The following is a 25,988-nucleotide window of genomic DNA, read 5'->3' as shown; positions in this document are numbered from 1 at the left end:
CATCCTTTTGCATGTCCATCTACCAAATTCATAAAAAACACTAAAATAAAATATTTCTTGTTTATTCATGACATCACATTAGAAACTTCTAATATTATCAGTATTTCTTTACTATATTGTCCATGTATTATATACAAGAACCTTCAGCTGGAATCACTCTATATATCAAAGAAAACCGCATCAAAATCCGTTGCGTAATTTGAAAGATCTAAGCATACATAGGAACAGACAGCGATAAGCGATCTTCTTTTATACAACTTACCGCTGGTATCTGATGTATGATGAAGGCGGGCGGTTCGTCCCGAGTGTCGTAAGTGTGGTCACCCGTCGCCCGAGTCGTTCTTTCATCTGGTTCCGTATCACTGCATTCGTATTGACACTGGACGTTGGCGATTGCGAATTCTGGAAAATAATTATACCCAAAGATCTAAACACCTGTGCCAGATTGTTAAGGGAATACCTATGAATTATATTATAGGATAGTAACAGCCTGTAAACTTCCCACTGCTGGGATAAGGCCTCCATTAAGGAGAGGGTTTGGAACATATTCCACCATGCTGTTTCAATGCGGGTTGGTGGAATGCACATGTGGCAGAATTTTGATGACATTAGACACATGCAGATTCCTCACGATGTTTTCTTTCACGGCCGAGCACGAAATGAATTATAAACACAAATTAAGCACATATATATAGTGGTGCTTGCCAGGATTTTGAACCCGCAATCATCGATTCAGATGCACGCGTTCTAACCATTGGGCCATCTCAGCTCAATCAAAAATATCTGAATGATATCATTTAAGGTATACTTCTTTTGGCGCCTTATAAAAAATATGATTAGCAAAACGCAAAACTGTCATTTTAATGTCAAGTTGCTCGAGATAGACATCTTTACATCTTATTTTACAATGTTTATTTTATTACAAATTATGATTATTTAAATTCCTGAGTAGGTGTTATAAATGTAATGAATAAGGAATAATCAAACTTATCGCCATCAATATAACGACCATACTTTCTTCCCCATACAGCGAATTTATTACCTTCTGTATCCCATCCACTATTATCAATTAGAGCATTTGTTTTTATTCCTGAAAACGTGTCCTAATTTAATACCTACTTATGTATACCAATGATGTATACAAAAAATAAAACAAGACCAAAAGTTTGTCCTTGAGGAACTCCCTTGACAACGATTTCATTCAGATTCGTTCAGCGTATGATTAAAAAAGACCCATCTATTAAATCTTTCGTTCGTTACAATATTAGTAAAATAAACTGAAACAAATTGATTGCATTCGCATAAAGTAAAAATACAATGAGCATATCGGTATACACACACGCAAAAATGTATAACCGATACCACGTTCCCATTCAATAAATCGACATTGTTTAGACAAGTTACAAGTCGCCCTCTTAAACTATTTCCCATGTCAAAAATAATATACATATAATATGCAGTTAAAAATAATATAACATAATTAAAGTACTTAAATATTTATCAAGCTATTGATATTTGCAGCGCTGGATTTATAATAGTTCTCAATGTTAGTGCCTAAGGCGGGATAATTTGGGAGATGAGAAAAGAGAAATCTTTGCTATATCAAAAAAGCTTCCAATAAAAAAAATGAAAGCACCATACGCTAGATAGCTGAGATGGCCCAGTGGTTAGAATGCGTGCATCTTAACCGATGACTTCGGGTTCAAACCCAGGCAAGCACCACCATATATATGGGCCTAATTGTGTTTATAATTCATCTCGTCCTCGGCGGTGAAGGAAAACATCGTGAGGAAACCTGCATGTGTCTAATTGCATCGAAATTCTGCCACATGTGCATTCGACAAGCCCGCATTGGAACAGCTTGGTGAAATATGTTCCAAACCCTCTCCTTAGTGGGAGAGGCCTTAGCCCAGTAGTGGGAAATTTACAGGCTGTTACTTCACTTCTTTTTCTACGCTAGATAGAAATTAACACTGTAAGGAATCGCTAATGGGCTCACTGATGTTAACACCGTTGATGATAATTTTACCGTAAGTAATATTAACGAATCCTTACATCGCCAATCCACCACTAGCATTAGGCACAGTTTATCTGATTTTCCATGTACCAATGGCTCATTCGCTTCAAACCGGAATATGATAATACAAAATATTGCTTTTGGCGGTAAAATATAGACAGCACTTCTATCTTCTATCGTAGAAGATTTGGGGGACTCACCCAGACGTGAGACGACCTTGTAAAATATATAAATAAGAAGACGATTGGGTCTTGTACAAAACCCTAAGCAACCAATCTCCTCCAGTGTATTGTGTATTCAGTAACATAAATCTTTTTTTTCCATTGCTACAGATTATTGAAAAAAAAAATTAAATAATTTTGAGGCAGAATAAAATAAGACCTTTATTTCAAATACTTTTATTTACCCTTTTAAAAATATTATATCACTTAAATAATGAATACATAACTTAATTAATCTAATCACAATTCTTATATTATAAATAATCAACAAAATTAAACAAATCATAACAACCTTTGGACTTTTTAACTACATACTTTGGTTTATTAGGAACTAAATACAAAAAAAAGAAAAAACGTTTTGACACTTAAGAAGAACGGCTGTCAATTACTATAAATATTGCCATATATAAAAAAATCACGACATTTATTAGATATATTCAAAATACTTTAAAAACTATCAATGTAATAATTTACATCTTAACATTAAATTTAAATAACTATTTTCTTTGACACATTTAGAAATCTTTAAGTTTTAGACTAGACATTATTAAGATTAGGTATTCTATATAAGACCTTAAATATAAATTAAATTCTTTATATATGTTTTATGATAATTTTAACAGAATTGGTGTTGCCACACCACGCCATACTAAATACCAACCTACCTAGGCCTACCAAAGAAATTTATTTAATTTAAAATAGGTAGGTAGCCTTGCAAATAAATTTCCTGGTGGTTAATACCATTACCGTTGACATTGGCACTGTAATAAACAGTAATCGTTTCATTATATCAATTACCACCAACAATGGGAACAAATATGGTATGATCCTTCCTATAGAGAGACTACCTTCAAACATGACATAAGGATTGCTGTTTTGCGGTAGTGTGATAAGATCGGACCTACCTATACCGGCCAATAAACCATCAAGTAATATCATTAAATTTCGGTTATCGATTCAGTAACAAAATCGTATTATTCTCCAAAATATCAAGACTAGCGATGAAGTAAAATTTAGCGTTTAAAAATTTCACTATTATATTACTGAAACCAATTAAATAATCCTAATTAGAAACGTATATAAGGAACTAGATAGATGTATAAATTACACAAATATTATTATAAATGCAAAAACGTTTAAGTACAGTTACAGAAAGAAAACTTTCGTCGTTAAGTCGTACACTCTTAGTACCTTTTGTAACTAAAGCACTAAACTGACAACTGCATATTAAAATTAAACTAACACAGTATGATAACTTGGTTCAAATAGTGTAACATCTTTGGACTACGTCTAATTTTATATCAACATGAAATCTTTTTAATGGGATAATTAGTCATTACAAATTTAAATTAGATATGACATCTTCTACTGAATTGTCAAAATGTGTCTGTCAGTGTCATGTATTCTCGACCGGTAAAGCAGTTCACTAATACTGAGCACACGAAAATAGATCTTATGGTGACGAACCTTTTCTTACACCGACTGTACATTTCTCTTTCACCCCACTAATCGATATATCTAGTCTGGGTACTACAAATTTGCTTCTGGAATCATACAAATTATATACTATTTGTAAGAATATAATTGATTTTAATGACTGTATTAGCTTCACAACTAACTCCAAATCAATAACATTGCTAACTGTTTGCAATTTTTTTAAGTTTCCAATTTAGTCTATTTCAAACGACATAAATAATCAAACCATAGATACAATTATTTTGCTAATAGCTCAGTTATATCGTACACTACAAACATATCTTGATGAATATATATTTATTTATAATATAAGTATTCAACTAAACGTCTTATATCTTTCACCGTAAAATTGTGAATACCGTTAGATTATAATCTATTTCGCACAATTGTAAACCGTCGAAAGATTGTGAACGTTTATTCAACTTGCAATAAAATATAAACAATTTCGATAATTCATAATATTTCGGTTAGGTTAGGGTAGACTTTTCATAATGTAACTATAATTTACTTTGATAGATTATAATCTACCGAAAATAATGCGTTAAATTGTAAACAGTATGTACGGTTCACAATCTTTCCACAGTTCACAATCTCGTAAGATAGATTATAATCTATCGATATTTACAATTTTACGGTGACATATCCACTTTAATTTTACGTCCAAAATTCATCCGTTCAAAGCGCCAATGTTTGCAAATCCATAGTGAATATCATAGAGTATTCGAGCTCTCGACCAATGGCATCGCGTCAATTTGCTGACAAATGTCGATTTGACATTTCTCCTCTTGTGGTTGAAATAGACTGACAGATTGTATCTAGATTTATTATACACGAACTGACCTTAAAATATAGCGTTGACATATTGACTCTATCATGAAATATATTTTTGAAATAAATCGTTGCATAGATAAAAATTAATTAATGTTACATCATTAAAATATACTTGTGCGAATACTTTCACATTTTTTATATACAATTAATTATTATAAATATTATTTAACTTTAAGTTTAGGTGACGAAAATATGGGAGATAAAGATGAGCCAAGAGTAGTGACAAATTTAAATTTATACAAAGATAACATATAATATATACATATTTTTACCGCCTAATGCATTACCTTGATTCGTGAAAGAGCGCGCGATCGCCAGTCACAGGCTGCTTTATTTTTTGGCTACAGACATACTATTTCCGAGTCACAGAAAACCTGACGTTTAATTTAGTTTTTGATATTATTATTCGTTTAAAGTAACTCATATTATTGTTGATCGTTATAATAAAACTAGATGGAAATCTAGCTTCGTTCCAATAAAACTGTATAAATATACGAACTACTGCACGGCCCTGCATGAAAAAATCACCTAACTCATCTAAAAATCTCCAAAACGAATCTGATGTTATTCAAGGTATGGACATATTATGAGGAGGAACGAGGACCATGTTGTAAGGAAGGTTTTAAGCATGGATGTAGATAGATATATATATATCGAGAAGATAGGCGGCTATCATGGTATGGTCATGTAATGCGCAGGAATGAGGAACATATTGTGAGGAAGGCCTTGAGCGTGGATGTAAATGGATATAGAGGTTGAGGACGACCGAGGAAACGATGGATGGATTGTGTGAAAGACGATATGGTTAGAAAGAATGTTACTTGTGAGATGACGACCCATAGAGAAGTATGGAAGGAGAAGACACGCTGCGCGCACCCTAAATAAAATTGAGATAAGGGGTGATGACTCTCCCTAAGAAAGATTTTTCGGAATTTCAACTTTAAGTACTACCTCCCCCCACCCTATTTAAAGTCATAACTTTGTATGCTTTAAATCGGAACTGACAACTAATTCTTATTTTAATATTTTACAATGACGAAATTTATATAAAATTAACTATACATATCCAGAAATAAGGGAATAAACATACCAACCTTCCATAATCATTGGAAATTGAACCTTCACGTATATAATAGTTAGGTTTATATTTGTAATATATTACTTTTCTTACACAGTACCTTACAAGCTGCCTTCAAACCTTTCAGACCTGGTCTCGGACATCAAATCCAGCGGATCCAATATTTGATTCGACCTCGTTCCACGGCGACCTTTGGAAAACTGACTCTTAATGTCGTATTTCTCCATCCAATTGCGCAAAGTTTTCCTTGGCACGCCGTATTTATTCGAAGCCGCGTAGACACTGTATCCCTTCTTCACCGCTATGAGTGCATCCCGTAGATGCTGTGACGAGTACTGCTTGTAAGATTTCTCTTGAAAGACGTCCGTTTCGATATTGACAATAGCGTTCGGCCGGCGTCCAACCAGACGCGGCCTCGCGTGTATGTTCAGAGGTATCCCGTGGTCCATATCGATAAAGTGTCGCGTCACTATTTCGGTCGATGTCCGCACACCTGCAACAAGCGAGGATAAGAAACGGCCCTTTAGTTTTTTTTTTATTGTGGGAGTTCTTCGTTACGGATAATGGCAACACTATATCTGTCAGTGTCATTTTGACAGGGCGTTTCTTTTCCTGGCTTCCTACAGGAGGGGACGGGGTTGCGCTGAGTAAAAAGCGAGGAAAAGCCGCTCTAATTAAATTAATGATAATTTTGACGTTGAAACATAATCCGTTATACAAGTGAATTTTATGTATACCATAATAGTCAAAAATAATATTTTACGGCCGAATATGGCAACTAATAATGCACATTTAATTTTCTTTTTTTAGGTTGATCTCCGCTTCTATTAATAAAACCCAGGCGAGAGAATAATTCTGTCTTATTTTTGTTAATATATATCCAAGACTGTATCCAAACATTTTTTGTACAGTTTTAAAAAAAATGAATTTTCGAAAAACCATTTCAAAATATCGAATGTGTTAGGTTGCATATTTGATTTAAATTATCGATATACATAATAAAAAAAGTAATAAGAACATTTAAATACTTTTTTCATTGTTCAATTCTCAATTGAGTTGAATCCATTACGAACGTCTAAGTATTTATGTAGATGGGAAAAACATATATTTTTCAGTACTTTTGACACATGAAAAATAGAGACTCTGTTTTATATTACCAAATATTGTATGTTGACGGTACATTCGACGGTGTTAAAACAGTACAGTCAGCATAAAAACATGTACCGACAATTTTTTATTTACTTGCATTCACATAAAAAAACACTACATAAGCGTGCTGTATTCATGAATATTTTTTATGTCGACTGTTTATAGACGAAAATTGGTCAGTGATATTATACAAAACAGCCCTGTTAGAAATATATAGTAGAAATTTCTGACATCACCAATAAACCACAAACCGGTTTGAAAGTGATCACCTTCTCAAATACTTTGGAGTCCTGGAACATACTTACCAACCATGGGATAAGATGCTGTACCATCCCATTAATTGCACTGATTCCAAAGCGCAAGAGGTCGGTGGTAGAACAAATAAACCACCAGGGTATCAGGAACACAAATTCAACAGAAAAAACACAACTGTGTGTATATATTTATTTTATTAAACCGTCATATATAACTGATACAATGATTAATAATAATATTCATCATAATCGGGCGGACATCTTACTTAGTGGTCGGAAGAAAACACTGGTTGAACAAGATAACTATACTAACCAACTATACATAATAATACTATTTTATATGATTTTACACATCCTCACAGCTTTATGAAGATTTTGACATTATTTTTAAATGGGTAACGAGGTCTGACATTAGAAAACAGGACAGATAACAAGATTTGACCTTGAACTGACGTGACGTCATTGTTCGAGATCTTAATAATCTGTGGTGAAAAAATGGCGGCAATTTTTGTTGTGAATCTAAAGTAGTTAAATGAACTGTTTGAAATTCGAATTTTAAGGGATGATTTATCTTAACACCCCCTACCAATGAAATTAGTTTCTACATTAGTTAATTCAGAAACTTGATGCGGTTCGCGTATCCAAATGTCAAACCCCGATACCTACAAATCATAATCCACAGATTTACTGACGCATAATAACATTTTCAAATCATCATTCATTACAAACTCTAAAGAATACACTCAATTGAAAAAGCTTATCGTGTAAACGAATATTTTTTAAACTGGCAACATTGATTCGAAATTACAAGTTTCACTAATACAAATAAAGTATCACCTAATTCGTGTAATTGAAATATAAAGCGTTGCCATTTTAAATGAAAAACTGATGAAAAATCCACAATAATGATATCTGGTATAGTACAACACAACTTAGATGTAGCATCGGCAAATTCAATAGAACCGATCACTACTACACTATTTACACGATCAATAGAAACAGCTCCCTATCGCGCCACTCGACGCTATCCGTCGCTGTAGACTCTCGCGTCAGCTCGACCCGAGACAGCGAGTGCGTGTAAAGCGACGCGTCGAATTGACGAATACATTAGGTCGTATGATATTACAAATTATTATTGTGTAAAGATCATATTCACATGAGAAATAAATATTGATACTTTGGGATAGCGTACTTAATTCGGATGTGATCGGTTTTACGAATTTTGCCGATGTGATCTATATGTGTCGTACTATACTATTTGTGGTATTCTGTAAGAACTCAATTCGTGAAATAAAAGCCTTGTTATCGCCTACGGCTTCGCTCCCATTTAAAACCACCTTTATCTCTCCTTAGATTTCAATCTAGCTGTTCGAATTACATCGAATACGGTTCACTATTTTGACTGTGAAAGATCAACAGACACACACATTACTCTGTCTGAGTTACTTTCGCATATAATATTCGTATCACTTTGACACAGCGTGCTTTCCGAGCTGAGTTTGTTACAGAATAGATTAACAAATTTAAACGTCAAAATGTGTTAAAAATTGACACTGACAAATGTTACGCCATTTTCAATTTAAAATATTCAGACAAATTTTGACAGTTATATAAAAATTGGCAACATTGGACAATTTGAAACGAAATTATTAATCAAATTTCAATCAGATTCGTAAATAATGTAAACGAAATAAAACGAATATATGTTTATGACAATTTCATACCGTCATATACTTTAATCACAAATATATATATCAAACGTCCCACGCCATTTTTGATATTTAGATGTAGAATAACAGAAATACATATATAATAGCTAATCCAAGAGCCAATCAGAGAAAACGAATATTTGTTTTGTTAGAACGTGTGCATCTTAACCGATGATTGCGGGTTCAAGCACACTGAATATTCATGTACTTCATTTGTATTTATAATTCATCTCGTGCTCGACGGCGAAGGAAAACATCGCGAGGAAACCTGCTTGTGTCTAATTTCATAGAAATTCTGCCACATGTGTATTGCAACCTGCATTGGACAGTCACAGCGTGGTGGAAAATGTTCAAAACGTTCTCCTCAAAGGGAGAGGAGGCGTTATCCCAATAGTGAGAAATTATACAGGCTGTTATTGTATATAACAGAAAACTAAATTCAATTACTGGATAATACATAATTTCGTTCTACATCATTTACGAATAAGATTAAAATAGAAGGCGAATTACGAAATCGTTTTAATAAAAAAAAATCGACGATCAAATCATCTATTATTAAGTACCGACAACATAATATAAATATACAATATATATATCTAAATAATTAATTGCAAATGAAACCAACATAATACTGCATACAACACTGATACAATAATTATATCTACAATCTTATATACTAAATATTATGTTTATTTTATTATATACTAATAGGCACTTTTTGGATTAGAGGCGCGTATGAAATAAAAAAATTAATAATCACCAGATATTTATACCTGGTAACACTGTTTTAACATTTCAAATTTAGAACGTTCACGTCACACGCGCCTCGGAAACGTATTAAATAAACCGAATCATATATCAGACTAATCATTTAAATACATAATGTGATATCACTCTGCATATTATAAACATCAAATATAGACTATAAAATTTAAATCGAAACAAAGATGGCGCCTCATACTTTTAACAGGAAACGCCAACAAAACAAAATGGCCGTCAATGAACTGATAGTTGCCGGTTAAAATAGATAAACATTTTATTTGTATATAAATAATAGTGGTATAAAATTTCGGTCATAGATCCTGTAAGGGTCTTTATATATATGTCACCGTAAGATTACAAAATTCGTTAGTATACAATCTACCTCGTCAGATTGCAAACTGTCGAAATATTGTTAACTGTGAAATATGTTTGCAAATTAACGCATTATTTTTCGATATATTGAAATCTATTTTATAGTATATCTATTAAAAACTGTATCAAAATCCAATATCACATACATTACTCTGATCCCAATGTAAGTAGCTAAAGCACTTGTGTTATGGAAAATCAGTAGTAACGACGGTACCACACACACCCAGACCCAAGACAACATAGAAAACTAATGTATTTTCTACATCCACTCGGCCGGGAATCGAAACCGGGACCTCGGAGTGGCGTACCCATGAAAACCGGTGTACATGCCACTCGACCACGGAGGTCGTCATTTCAAAGTTCTAAGCATACTTATGGACAGACAGCGGTAAGCGACTTTGTTTTATACTATGTAATGAATAAGCTTTACAATTTAAATTACTAGCAAGACACTTGTTTCATCATCTCATAATATATAACATAATAATTAATAAACATTTATATAGTCAATTTTTTTAAATGTAAACTTAAAAAGAAGCTAAAAAACATAATAATTATATGTATATCTGTGTTTTAATATGACATGAGTGATATCACATATGTATTATATATACAATCGTTGAAAACTAGTTACAGTGTAGGAACATAGAAATTTAGGCCTTAATTGCTCGAATTTAAGGTTGATTATTATAAATAATATACAACATATACAATAATTCAAACATATGTTAAATTAGGTGAAAATAATGTACTTTAATTTATTATTTCCGAACTGGTGGTAGCTTCACTTAATTGTTAAATGACGATTCAAAAGTGCTTGTAAAAGCTCACTTGAATAAAGTATACTTTGATTTGATTTGATATAGTATTCAAAATTTTGATCTTAATATAAATAATTATTAATTTATAACTACTAATGATGTAACTATGTTAAGTAATTACGCCGACGATCAGAGCTTATAGACGGTAAGATTAATGAACAAACTCGCTAAATGGTAAGTGGTCACCATCTGTATTTACATTGCCATGTATTACCATGTACAAATACTAGACTTTTTTCTAGAAATTTCTAGAATTTATCAATACAGTTATTTAAAATTTATATGTAGATGTAACAGTTGCTTTTTTATTTATAATAATCAATCAAAAATCCGATTATATTCGCCACAGATACTATTATAAGAATTGATGAATCTTCCATTAAAAAAAAAAAACATCATTTAAGTACAATACAATATTGGATATAACAAATAAATTAACCTTATATATAATTAAGCATATATATGTAATAGCAAATCTTTATACATATATATATATAATATTATAAATCTCTTATATACTATAGTTCATTCGAAAAAAATTCATTGTATTTTTTTTTATATATTTTCAAAATATCGAAACGACCCAATTTATGGTAAACAACCATAATAGGGGGGAAAATAACTGGCACCTCTACACTGTGCATAATTACCCAATGAAGTTTTCATCATATCAAATTACAGTCTTAGCCAATTTTTTTTTTAAATTGAAATAAAAAAGGTCATATATAATAGAATTGCTATTACATCAAAATTGTAACTTACAAAAAATGTTATTCTAAAATTTCATTAAGTCTTTTTTTTATATCTCGGACAAAGTCCACAAGCACACGAATTTTCGAAAAGGCCAATAGTTTTTTTTTTTCTCATTTCCTACAATAATTAACTATTACACTATCGTAATTAATAATAACAAATAAATAAAACAAAAATAAAATAATACACGGAGTTCGCGTAAGAATTAAAAATCAAATTTCTTTTTTTTTTTAATTATAAATAGGAATACAAATCTTTGGGTATTAATATTGCAAAATAAATGATAAAAGAAAAATTAAATACTTCTTTAAACCGATTTTTCTTTTTTAATAAAATCTTTGCTTAATCTTTGGCAGTAAAGTTTTCAGATAATTTTTAATTAACATATATATATATATATATATAATTGTTTTTTTTTTCATATATATCTCGTCTCTCTGTATGTAAGCAATAACATTCTACACTCCGACAAAAACATCAGACATTTCATACAATTGCAACACAAATATAATGTTGCTAGTGCAAAAAAAAAAAAATCAAATTTCGAATTCATTCGTGTAACGACATATTGATCGCAGTGTTGTCATTACAATTATTCTCGACTTTCTCGTCGTCGCTGGAAACCGTGTTACATGTTAGGAAATGTTTACCGAAATCTATGTCCGGATTGAAACTGACCGTGTCCGGTTTGTCGGGTATGTCGTGCTTGTATTCCCGTTGCTTCTTACTGTTCTCGACAAACTGTTTCAGTTGCTGCGGCATCGGGAAGGATGATTTAATGTGACACCTCTTCATCCAGTTACGGAGTGATTTCCTGGGAACTTTGTGCGTTTGAGCCGCTCTGAAAGAAAATAGTTTCTATATTTATTTATATTTTGGTTCGAACCCAGGCAAGCACCACTGAATATTCATTTGCTTAATTTGTATTTATAATTCATATCGATGAGGGAAAACATTCTGAGGAAACCTGCATGTATCTAATTTCAAAGAAATTCTGCCACATGTGTATTCCACCAACCCGGATTGGAACAGCGTGGAATATATTACAAACCATCTCATCAAAGGGAGAGGAGGCATTACCCCAGTAGTGGGAAATTGACAGGTTATTTTTTTTGTACTAGCAGACTGGGTAACCTGTCTTATATATGCATCACCTAAATATATTGGCGCTTTAAGAAGTATTAATCATTGTTTAGATCGCCATTGCGCCACTAACCATGAGAGCTATGATGTTAGGTTCAGTGGAAATAGAATTTTCATTCACTCACAATTTAAACTGATACACAACAACACTAAGTTAGAATATCACCAAGTACTACGACCAAGGTAATACTTTTAACTTGTTGTAGAAATATATCTTTACTAGCCTTTGCCCGCGACTTCGTTCGCGTGGACTTCAGGTTCGTCCCGTCTAGTCTAGTAATCGCTTAAAATCGCTTCGTAAATAAGCCATTATTTCTCGCACAAAGTAAAGGATAAAAAATGGTTATTGTGGGTTATTCCTAAGAGATAAACATATACCATCACGGACTTTTTTGTAGAACTTTTTAAGTTGTACAATACTGTAGTACATTGTTTCGATCTATCTTGTAGGATTCAGTCAGCGTTTGCAATGTAAGCGCAAAAATGTGTTTTTTACGACCTCACATTAGAAACCTCAAAAATTGTAGCCTATGTGTTATTCTGATGTATAAGCTATATTGTGGTAAAGTTTCATTCAAATCCATTCAGTAGTTTTTACGTGAAAGAGTAACAAACATCCATACATACAAACTTTCGCCTTTATAATAGTAGTAGGATATCTTTGATTGCATAATCTGTGAGTATTCCAACTACAAAACACAGGAGAACTAAATCAATTTATTGCCATGGCTTTAGCTGCGTTTGTTGTTAATATTTTTATGGGGATGGTGACCACTAATATTTAAGTGTCGCGATGGCAAAAACCCTACATCTACATCATTTCAAATACCAAACATCTAATACTGGTAATAAGTACTAACACTATACTGTTCTAAATAGGTCATCTAGCGGTCAATACTGTTACATACTTCCATCCCTTTCTACAATATAAGAATATAACAAATAAAAAAGAGACAGCACTTACCTATATATACTGCCTCCTTTCTTGACATCCATCAGAGCGGCCCACATGGCCTCGTTCGAGTAACGTCTATTCGGGTTAAACTTCCCCATCATCACTCTCTCCAGATCCTTCCTGGACAAACCCGACGAACTGACCTCCTTGCCTTCGAGGAACTGATCCAAGTCCGCCTTCAGAACCGTCTCGCCTATATCGACGTTTTTATCCTTAAATATCGGCGGCCTGCCGCGTTTACGGACCAATTTCTCCCCGATTTTCGGGTAAATCTCCTTATTATCTTTCGTCCTGGGTATCAGCTCGACTTCTGATTTCTGATTCTTGACATCGTTCTTCGATTTCTTGGTTTGATTTGCTTTCAGAAGGGAAACTTCCAATTCGCCGTTCTGTTCCAGCCAAGATTTGTAGAAGTCATTCTCGTTTTTCTGGAAATCCTCTGTCATATTCTGGAGGCCGTATTTGGAAAACTCATTCTGTATTTCTGTCGGATTCATTTTGGATAAGCGGCTCATGTACTCCGAGTTTGCCAGATTTTGGAGTTTATTATGAAAAAAGAGTTCGCTCTCAGGCTTAACGCGTATATACCTCTGCCCTAAAAACAAAAAACACAATAATATGTGAAAAAATAAATCATTTGTGAACCATGAATGCTCAAAACACAGCCGACAAATGACATGTCTGTAAGATATACCATAACCAAAAAAAATAATAGAACAAATTTTTTTACAACATTCATGGTTCAAAATCTACCGAAAAATAAAAAAAATCTACCAATTTTCAAATATCGAAACTCGGCCTACCTTACAGACATTCATTTTTGTTTTTTTTTTTTATTTTCACAATGCCCATTCACAATATGATCTTCGCATCACACGCGGTTGAAACGCGAAATTAAAAAAATAATAATAAAATTTAAAAAAAGAATGTTTCTAAGCAAGTGACAAAACGAAAGTCACATTGCAAATAAACATTGAATGTTAAAAAAAAAATTGTTTTTTTTTATATATAAACATAGTACTATATTATATGCTCACCTGATGTCTGCCCCAAACTGCTGCCCGGTTTGCCAGATTCGTCGTCCTGGAAAAAAACAAGAAAAATAAGTTAAATTTTTGACCATAGACAATGCCAGCCATTGACATAACTAACATGTGCATCAAGGTCTCAAACTACAAGCAAACAACATATTTTATTCACCACCGCCCATAAACAATGACGATGTAAGAAACATTAACCATCCCTTACATCGTCAATTTGCCACCAACCTTGGGAACTAAGATGTTATGTCCCTTGTGCGTGTAGTTACACTGGCTCACTCACCCTTCAGACCGGAACACAAAAATATAAAAATATACAATATATACAACATCACATACTTTACTCTGATCCCAATGTAAGTAGCTGAAGCACTTGTGTTATGGAAATCAGAAGTAACGACGGTACCACAAACACCCAGACCCAAGACAACATAGAAAACTAATGGTAATCTACATCGACTCGGCCGGGAATCGAACCCGGGACCTGAGAGTGGCGTACCCATGAAAACCGGTGTACACACCACTCGACCATGGAGGTCGTCAAATACTGTATTTGCGGAATAACTGATGAGTGGGTGGTACCTACCCACACTTGCACAAAATCCCTACCACCAAGTAGTAGCATTTACCATCACATTATGTAATGTAACTGGCAAGACCTACGATATCCGGTCACGAGGACCAAAAAACAAACCTCGTTATATTCCAAGTGGTCGTTGTCCAGTTCGCCGTAATAAAGTCCATCCTCTTCCACGGTCTCCTCTTTAACTTCCGGATTCTTCTCTCTCTCCTCCGATTTCCTCTTCTTCGGGCCGTTTGTTGCGTTCGACGGTTTCTGCTGTTGGTTTTGTTGGACTGAGGATTTTGACGCTAGATTAGTATTTTAGCTAAAATTTTAATTTTAAGTGAAATTAATAGTTAATGAGTAAGATTAGGTGCTCATACAATGTGCCTGTGCTGTCATATATTATATGATACTATGTTCTTTCGATAGTTTTATCAATCTTATATATATTACGAGTATTAATCGTCGTTTTATTAATTGTGATGACACCGTTGTTCTGCATAGAGTAAGATGTATAGAATATGTTAATATAACTCATATCCTTCTTTGGAGTTCAAATTTGCTTCACCAAATTTCATCAAATTCGCTTTAGCGGTTTGGTCGTGAAAGAGACAGGCAGACAGAGTTACTTTCACATTTATAATATTAATATAAATATATTTGTATATATGTACAGTCGGGGTAGAAAAGGTTCGTCACCTTAAGATCTATTTTCGTGTGAAGAACTGCTTTACCGATCGAGAATGACATATTACGTCGCAATGATTTGACGTTTAGATTCAAAAGGTACTAAGAGTGTACGACTTGATAAAGGAATGAATTTGAAACTGACGAAGGTTTTCTTACTCTGACTGTACAATGTACTTGTCTAATGACGATGGCACCATTCTGCATAATATAAAATGTATAGAACAATAGCTACCGCCCGCGGTTTCGCTCGCGTTTTGTTGATGAAATTTGCTTCACATCAACAAAACAACAACAACAACAGCCTGTAAATTCCCACCGCTGGGCTAAAGGCCTCCTCTCCCTTTGAGGAAAAGGTTTGCAACATATTCCGCCACGCAGTTCCAGTGCGGGATAATAGAATACACATGTGGCAGTTCATCATCGGCATCACGATGTTTTCCTTCACCGCTGAGCACGAGATGAATTAAAAAGACAAATTAAGCACATGAATCAGCGGTGCTTGCCTGGGTTTGAACCCGCAATCATCGGATAAAATGCACGCGTTCTAACCACTTGGCCATCTCGACTCGCTTCACATCAAATTTCATCAAATTCGAATCAACGAAATTTATAACATTAGTATAGATATATATGTATATATGTACATGACAAATAATATAACTATAGCTAGGGATGTGACGTATGACTCAGCACTGACCGTTGGGGGCTTCGCGTTGCGCGTGCGCCAGTAGCGCGTCGCTGGCCAGCGTGTAGTCGCGGGACTCCGCCCCGCCCGCGCCCGCGCCCCCCTCGCCCGAGCACAGCCCTGACACACAACCTCACTCAACACCACACCATGACATACATACATACATACATATATATAGTACGACACAAATTAGATGTAGCATCGGAAAATTAAATGGAATGAAAATAAAACCGATCACTGTCGATTTACACGACCAATAGAAATAGCTCCCTATCGCGCCATTCGACGCTATTCGTCGCTATAGATTCACGCATCAGAGAAAGCAAGTGCATGTAAATCGACGCGTCAAATTGACGAATATATTAGGTCGTATGATATTACAAGTTATTAGATTTGTGCAAAGATCATATTCGCATGAGAAATAAATATTGATAATTTGGGATGGCGTACTTAATTCGGATGTGATCGGTTTTACGAATTTTGCCGATGCGACATCTAAGTTGTGTCGTACTGTACATACATATAAACGCACAGCACGACACGACTCACACTACCCTATCCGATCCGTAGGCGTCCCAATTGTAATAAATAATTGAAGGGGGTGTCAATTGTAATAATTAATTGACTAAAAATAAATTTAAATTTAAAAAATATTAATTTTCTTCGAGGCAAACTAAAATTCGGTAGAGCTGGACAAGAATTTTAAATTAAACACGATCCGATCCCGTCGACACTCACTGCCGACAACACTACCCAAATAGCAGGGCCGTATTTAGGGGAGGTCAACCGGGGCAACCGCCCTGGGGCCTCCACATTAGTGGGGGCCACATTTTTCAGCAAGTTAACAAATACCGAGTATATAGTCAAATTGTAATAATGTTATTATTTAATATTAGCTTAGTGTTTGAAATGAAAAAGTTATTAATTCATGATAATATATTTATGGTTGTTCACGCTTCTGTTTGTCTAGGGCCCCCACTGCTTTGTGGCCCGGGGGCCTCCAGACCTTTAAAACCGACTCTGCCAAATAGGTACAGACAACACACAACTTGGTGGTAGGGCTTTGTGCAAGCCCGTCTGGGTAGGTACCACCCACTCATCAGTTATTCTACCGCCAAATAACAGTATTCAGTATTGTTGTGTTCCGGTCTGAAGGGTGAGTGAGCCAGTGTAACTACAGGCACAAGGGACATAACATCTTAGTTCCGAAGGTTGGTGGCACATTGACGATTTAAGGAATAGTTAATATTTCTTACAACGTCATTGTCTATGGGCGATGGTGACCACTTACCATCAGGTGGCCCATATGCTCGTCCGCCAAACTATACCATACCCCGCCGGCGGGATCGAGGTCCCTATTTACCGACACGTCGGCGCCTAGGCGCACGACGTTGAATGCACACGTCATTCCTCCCTGGAGTCGACGACGGCGTCCTAAGCCGAAGTCCGGCCTCATTTTTTTTTTATGGTATAGGTTGGCGGACGAGCAGATGGGCCACCTGATGGTAAGTGGTCACCATCACCCATAGACAATGACGCTGTAAGAAATATTAACTATTCCTTACATCGTCAATGCGCCACCAACCTTGGGAACTAAGTTGTTATGTCCCTTGTGCCTGTAGTTACACTGGAGGAGGTCATAGGAGGCGCCCTTAGGATGCGCGTATTATCAGCCCTTCAGTGGGCTCCCATCACTAGGCTTGAGTATTTTAGCTCGCCTACCCCACAGGGGGCCCCTGTAGAGGCCAATAGAGCCAACAGCAATACACAATTCGAAAAAAAACGGCTTACATCGCATCGGCAACTTTCGTAAAACCGATCACATCCGAATTAAGTACGCCATCCCAAATCATCAATATTCATTTCTCATGCGAATATGATCTTTACACAAACGTAATAACTTGTGATATCATATGACCTAATATATTCGTCAATTCGACGCGTCGCTTTACACGCTCTCGCTGTCTCGGGTCGAGCTGACGCGAGAGTCTATAGCGACGGATAGCGTCGAGTGGCGCGATAGGGAGCTGTTTCTATTGGTTGTGTGAATCGGCAGTAATCGGTTTTATTGAATTTGCCGATGCTACATCTTAGTTGTGTCGTACTATTACAACAATAACCTGTAAATTATCCACTGCTAGACTAAGACCTCCTTTGAGGAGAAGGTTTGCAACATATTCCACCACGCTGTTCCAATGCGGGATAATAGAATACACATGTGGCAAAATTTAGATGAAATTAATCACATGCAGGTTTCCTCACGATGTTATCCTTCACGAGATAAATTAATGACAAATTAATCACATAAATATTCAGCGATGCTTGCCTGGGTTTGAACCCGCAGTCATCAGTTAAGATGCATGCGTTCTAACCACTGGGCCATCTCATACTATGATGGTCTTACCAATTACAATATATTACAAGCAGTAATTTATTCTAAAGACATACCTCTTATCTGCAACGCCTCAGCTGACTTCAGTAGACTGGGTAACTCGTCCTGTGTGACGTTCACTTCCCCTTTATACATGAAGTCCACGAGGGCTTGCATCTCGCTAAACCTGTACACAAAACACATGAGAATATAGACATATATTTTTTATACCAGTGAAAGTCCTATTAAAATCGGTCCAGCCGTTCCAAATATTAACTGGAACAAACATATAGACAAACAAAAATCGTAAAAAAAAAAACTTTGGGTATACATGAAGAATATTCATAGATACATATTATTAACCGACTTCTAAGCTATCTACCAGTGAAAGTCATATTATAATCAGTCTAGCCGTTCTAGAGATTAGCCAGAACAAACCAACAGACAGACTGACAAAAATCGTAAAAAAAAATAGTTAAATAGTACCCATAGGGGTATATACATATTATATTTTATTTTACATATATCATACACATGCATATAGTAAAATACAGTTATGTTAATATTACAAACAGACACTCCAATTTTATTACATATATGTATAGAAGAGAACCACTAATAATACTAATACTAATAATGATTCTATTGAAAATTTCTATGTGATCTGAGTTTCCATAATAAGCCAGATCTTGTACATTTATAATTAACTTTATGGTTAATTTATAACTCCTCTATAAGAAGTGATTCCTTATTAATCTGTTTACATATATATTGGAATGCCAATTGGAAAGAAAGGCTTAAGTGGCCAAAAGGTGATTCAGTATATTTCCCAAATGCACAATTTTGGTACTTGAGATCTTTTTCCTTTCACTGACTATATATGTTTGGGTAACATTTAAATAATCATAAATTAATAATCATTTATCTATTGAGATTAGGTTTTGTAAAAAGTTGTACTGTTTAATTTTAATTAAGTTTACTTTTGAAGTTAACATCTCGGCAAATTTGAAACTATATTTATTTGTTTTACACCAAGATATAGAATAAATCATATATTTGTATTAAATTGCATATAGATATACCTATTTCTCTTTTTTAGTATATAAACTGTTTATATATCTTTCTGTTACAAATAAAAAAATCAATTAAAAGATTAAAAATCTCACCTCATATCCCTCATGAGGACAATGGGATGTTTGCATGGATTCTGTAGTAGCAGCCGTTCGAGGTACGCAGAACATGCCGAGAGCACTAACTTGTGGCACCTTAGCTGCCTCGACTCACAAGCAAGAGTTACATCTGCAAACTGCTCGGTTAAGAGCAAGCGTGGGAATACTGCCTGTAAAGAAAACATTTGTTTAATTCTAAATTTATATAACAAGTTTGAAATTTAATTTTGAATTACATGAATGAAATATACTTTATTGTACACCACACACAAAAATATTGAAAGATTAGGATTAAAAAAAGAAAATTAGTATAATGCAAAAATCATGAAATATACTTTATTTTACACCACAAACAAAAATATTGAAAGCTTAGGATTAAAAAAAGAAAATTAGTATAATGCAAAAATAAAAAAATATTGTTGATTACGAGTGTTGTACAATGGCTTATGGCTAATTAGCCGTTTCTTCCAGACAATGGGCAGACTTATGGCTAATTAGCCATCTCTTCCAGACAACCCAAGCTGGGATAGATAAAATATTAATTTTATAATATTATTATTTTTTTGCTTACCTGTAAATTTGTGTGGTAAGAGTTCCACCGGACACAGAATTGTTGTGGAGGTAACGCCATATTATCGTCGAACACTAACTTTTATACAATAATATAATCTAACTATTAATATACATAACTAAGTACTCTTTGGCCAATATTTTATCAGTCCATTTGTAAAAAAAAAATTGCACGCTTTGTTTAATAAGGTCCACCAAAAAGGTTTGTTTATCACAGATATTTACTAAAAGTAAGTTTAAGTACAGAGAATACTTTAAATTCAAGTAGAAACTTTAGGACTAGACTATATATTTTTAGAATACTGGAACTTGCAAGAATGTCGGTTTATTTTGGAAACCTGAAAACAAGAATAATATATTATTAATAAACTTTGATAAAGTCACATGCGAACACTTAACGGAAATAAAGTTACACAAAACAAAACAGCATAGATCTTTCAATATTAAGTTATATCACGTGAATTATTATTACAAAATTTTCATAAACGAAATTAGTATATCTTTATGAGTCTACACTAAATCCCTAGTATAAGTAAAATCGTAACAAATATTTATATTATACATAAATAAACATCTTAAATATCTTATTGAGATGTTAAGGTTGAATTAAACAAAAATTCGCGCGTTACTATTTTTTTTTTATTTTTTAATTGCCATTATCTAAAAATCGATTACGTTTTAAAATATTAAATCGATATCAAATATTTTTTTACGAATAAAAATATTAATTTAAGACACAATATTTTGTATTTCATTGATCTTTCATTATTAGATTATTATCATTCATTCTTACATTTGAAAATACGTATATAAAGAATTCGCGTTCCTGAAAACGACAAACATTTCTACATCGACTACGTAATTATTTCGTTATAAGTTAGAGCAGGATAGCAATACGTACGTCGGAAAATTCCCCCACAGTAAAAGTTACAAATAAAAAGGCGCTTGAACATAAAAAATCAATATCAGCCGTCGTAAAACGAGGGATGGTCTGACCCCAACGGCGACTTTTGACTATACATAGCTGTGTATACAATTTTTCGTACATAAGCGATCTTTCGTTACATTTTTATTAAACATCATTATTGTAATTTTAATTAAGTGTTAATTATGAATGACATGACATTTAATGTACAAATGAATTAACATATTTCGATAATAAACATGTTTCAGGTCTACATTTAAATAAATGTAGACCTATAATCTTGGTATATGTATGTATGTGCTTGAGTACGGTTTACGAATACCTGGATAAGATTGGTGCCGTTACAAATTACTAATACATTTTGGTCTAAATATTTAAGATAAATGTCACAGATACATCTCGGTCGAAAGAGGACGTCGAAATGAATCAGATATAACATACTTTTTATATTATCAACGTCATGTAATGTTATTATTTAATGGTATACGTACACATATGCAGTTACGACCTTATACAAATATAAACGGCGATTTATATCAAATTAATAATTTTCAGCAAACTATATATATTTAGAACCAATTAGAGATCAATATAGAAATATACTGGACTAATAAATTAATTGAAACGACCTTATTACACAGCTCAGGGAGTATTTCAGCTTAGTAGACTGCGTAATTTTTCCACTGTAATATTGTATAAGTACATTCTTTTACCTCAATAGAAATTAAAAACCTTTATTATATGTATTTCATATAAATTTATTAAGTCAACTGTTATCGTACTGATTTTCATCGCATCCGTAATGTTAATGGAGTCTTAAATTATCGGTTTTTTGTAAAAGTTATCAACTGTTGAGGAATATTTTTCGGAAATTTTAACACCCCTTTAAGGGGTATTGGAACGAACAGTATGTTTTCAAAGAAAAACGAAACCCTATCGAGTATTCGTATTAACTACCAGTTTATTAAGTTTTTTATCTTGAATTTCTTAAGAAAGAAATGGGCATTCGTAACTCTCATCAAAAAACATCCACAAATCTTAACCATCATTATAATGGTTACGGAAATGAAATGGAATATAATTTCTTCACAATATTCCAATAGGAAAATTTGTAAGAAGAACAAAATATACCGTAATTAAAGGGGAAAAAATGCAATTCTAAATTATTGTATGTAATAAATCAAACTGTTCTTAATTTAAATATAAGATTACATGTTTGCGCAGATTAAATCGCCTCATCTAAAATAAGATCCAATCAAAATTGGACATTTGACATCCGTCTCTCGTTAAAATGAGACTCAATTTGATGATAGATTCAAATTATATTTTAAAACAGATGTTTATATAAGCCGAGTTTCAGAAATTCAGTACTAGAAACAATTTCATAATCTGCAAATTAACCGTACGAATTATTTTGAGCAATTCTTCAGTGATGAAGTATTGGGCAGAAATGTAAAATCGAAGTAGACATATCGAATGAAACTCTTGAAGCATCAGAAGGGAGCGATATCTATAAGATAAGCAAAAAAACTCCCTAGCGGGGGGTCTGGCAGGGCATCGGCCAACGACCCTAGGGGCGCGCCCGAAATAGTCCGCGCGGGGGTCTGTAGCCTGAGCGCGGTATGAATCGTTTATATTTGGAAACATTTTGAGGCCAGTATTTTTTCTCAGAAATACGTTTCGTTTTATTACGGTTTAACGTGTTGCTAAATGACCTCTTAAGACAATTGTGAGACCATCGTGCTATACGATATGGTCACACGCCTTTTCTTATTAATTATATATATCATTTATCATCTGATTTCAATTAATTTAATATTCAATTCATCAATTCAATGTCAAAAAAAAACAAAATTGGTATTTTTACAACTGGCAAACTTTAAATATTTTCATTATAATTACAATTTATAATGGTTAATGGTATTTAATTTAATGATGAACTAATGAAACGTATTTTTTTAAGCTCTATAACTAAAGCAAAAAAGGTATCACTGTCGTATGATATGAAATGATGCTCTAATCCCCATAATACAGACCGAAGCTAAATATTTCTAAAGCGTAATAATAATAAATATCATATTCATAATAAATCATAAAAAGCAAAGATAATACAGTTCTACGTCATATTTCATACCTTTTGTTGTAATAACAAAAATATATTTATTTTACGACATCATAAAGAAAAAATACTCTGCATGACATTTTTATATACAGAAGTAATTATTTGGTATATAATTAAAAATAAACGGATCAACATCGATTAGCTACAGAGGTCAGAAATAATTAGCGAAACTGTTTAAATGACTACCAGTGTTTCTATGTAATTTAAAAAAAAGTTCTAATTATATTTTTTAAAATATCTAAAAGAGTTTCAATAAAAATAGGTCGAATACGTAACCTCAATTTTGGAAAGTGGTTAAAAACGGTGTATGATCGACAAGCCAGTATATAAACAATGTTACACGTGATTTGAAACTTCACATACATTATTATCATAATAATGGATTCTAATTAGCCTTAACTAGCAAAACTGAAGTTGTATTACAAATTTTGCGTCAACGCACTTAAAATATTTTAATATAATTACATCGTTATTTGAACAGACATAAAAATATTACACAAGCATAATATGTATATCTATAGATTTATATATTTTATCCATTATGTTTCTAAGAATATGATGTCAACGTGAGATAGTAAAAGAATCAAATTGCCGACTTAAATTTCTCGAAGATGTTGAACATGCTCCACCGCTCGTGATTTGTGAATCATGCGACTTTAACAAACGATATCTAATATCTGCGATCTATTCAATGCCTAACATTCAATGCTTATCTATCTTAAAGTTCTTATTGATATAAATTTACCTTATACGTAAGTAATTTAAACTTATATAGAGTCGGAAAATCACAATATGTAGAGACGAAAAATACAAAAACCTGAGGTGTGTTCGAAATAATCTTATCAGAGTTTTTACGTTCCACGACGCTGTAAACATTAGGTTTGGTCATTTGACCGATAAAGAGTTAACAACTAAAAAAATATAACGACAAGGACGAAACTCACCGGACAGGTAAATCGGTATCCATATTTATCATCAATTATTCATTTATAACACATGAAAAATTAGAAGCACAAAGGGCACTGTAATATCCTTCAGATTAACGAATAACTCCATGCACTCTTGAGCGCTATACGAAAGCATAATGGTTAAAACATGAGCACAAAGCCAACATTTGGCCGATCCCAAAATAGTATATCGCAGGCCCCAACTAATGTTATAAACATTCGTGCATGAGCGATTGACTCACACATGCAAGCCCCCAATAAAAAAAATCAATATTTAAACAATTACTCAATTCTATGTTTAGATACCGAGAAAGGGTCTAATGCAACGCGAACAACACAAGCCAACGAAATGGTCGTCTATCATGTGCTGAAAAATGTGACTTTTCACGACCACAACCTCTAATAAGACAAATATGCTAAAATAGACATATACTCACAGGAGTGAGCGACCGCGCGGAACCACATCACGTATGCAATTAGCGGCGTCTGATGTTTTTTAACTATGAAAAATCAATAATTTTTAAGAGCACAAATTTGTTCATATTTTCCAACAGACCCTGCTTTCCTCCCGCGGTCTCAGTCGCGCGGACACTTAAAAATGAAAAACCTATTGCAAGAAAACTGTGAATGAAAGAGATGCATATACGTCGTCGATTGTAAATAATGACAGAAAAGAATCATAATAAACGAGTGAGATGGGTAATAGCCTCGAGAATACAACAAATACATTAATCATTACGTAATTCACTAATTATGTGCCTAAGTTAATGTTTACTCACCATATAAAGTAATATTTAGATATATTGTTTAGATTTTTTAACATTTTTATAATATTGCGAATGCATTTTGACGGCAAGCAACCATCCGTCACACGGTCGCCATTTACATTTTACAATAGCATTTTTAATCATGCACTCAGCTATTTCACGTCTGTAAATGTGACGTCTGAAATATTCATAGTTGCCATAAAATTATAAAAGAAATGTGGTGAATTACAATACTTTATTGTATGGTAAATATAACAAAACAGAAATAAATAAAATAAAGTTATACATGTATTATCTTGTATCGATTACAAATCGATAAAAGATAATACATAATTTTCTTTTCTGGCAACATTCATGAAGCTGTCGGATCCGAATTATTACGAATTGAAAAAAATAGTTTTTATTTTTTAATTTTCACTTTTTTTCATGCAAAAACATAGAGCAATAGTTAATTTCTTTAGTGCATTAAGTTTTTAGTACGGAATATTACAGTTTCTCGCATATTACAGTTTCATATTTACCTATAAAATACAAGATAAATCACTTAGTTACGAGAACTGAGGTTACAATGATATTTTTCATTTTATAGAAAA

General features: G+C 33.5%; 1 protein-coding gene across 5 annotated transcripts in view; it reads right to left on the bottom strand.

The window, feature by feature from the left end:
- Positions 1–25,555, bottom strand: part of LOC124541897 (protein bric-a-brac 2) — a 33,556-nt gene extending 8,001 nt beyond the window's left edge. For 2 of the 5 annotated variants that reach the window (XM_047119815.1, XM_047119814.1), the window contains exons 1-8: positions 25,066–25,231; positions 20,636–20,972; positions 20,062–20,234; positions 18,973–19,082; positions 16,534–16,641; positions 15,276–15,436; positions 14,579–14,624; positions 263–402 (exon numbers count right to left, since the gene is read on the bottom strand). In XM_047119815.1, the coding sequence (XP_046975771.1) occupies positions 263–402; positions 14,579–14,624; positions 15,276–15,436; positions 16,534–16,641; positions 18,973–19,082; positions 20,062–20,234; positions 20,636–20,695 (798 nt within the window). In that variant the 5' untranslated portion in view covers positions 20,696–20,972; positions 25,066–25,231. Of the gene's footprint in view, positions 1–262; positions 403–10,997; positions 12,285–13,550; positions 14,137–14,578; positions 14,625–15,275; positions 15,437–16,533; positions 16,642–18,972; positions 19,083–20,061; positions 20,235–20,635; positions 20,973–24,625; positions 25,013–25,065; positions 25,232–25,407 lie in introns of those variants that run through there. The other 3 variants (XM_047119812.1, XM_047119813.1, XM_047119811.1) reach the window with 3 other exon arrangements.
- Between the last annotated feature and the right edge of the window lie 433 nt (positions 25,556–25,988).

The sequence above is a fragment of the Vanessa cardui genome, chromosome 29, assembly GCF_905220365.1.
Source record: "Vanessa cardui chromosome 29, ilVanCard2.1, whole genome shotgun sequence".
Classification (NCBI taxonomy): Eukaryota; Metazoa; Arthropoda; class Insecta; order Lepidoptera; family Nymphalidae; genus Vanessa; species Vanessa cardui.
Note: the sequence above shows the minus strand (reverse complement) of the source record. Positions and strands in the feature narration are given on the sequence as shown.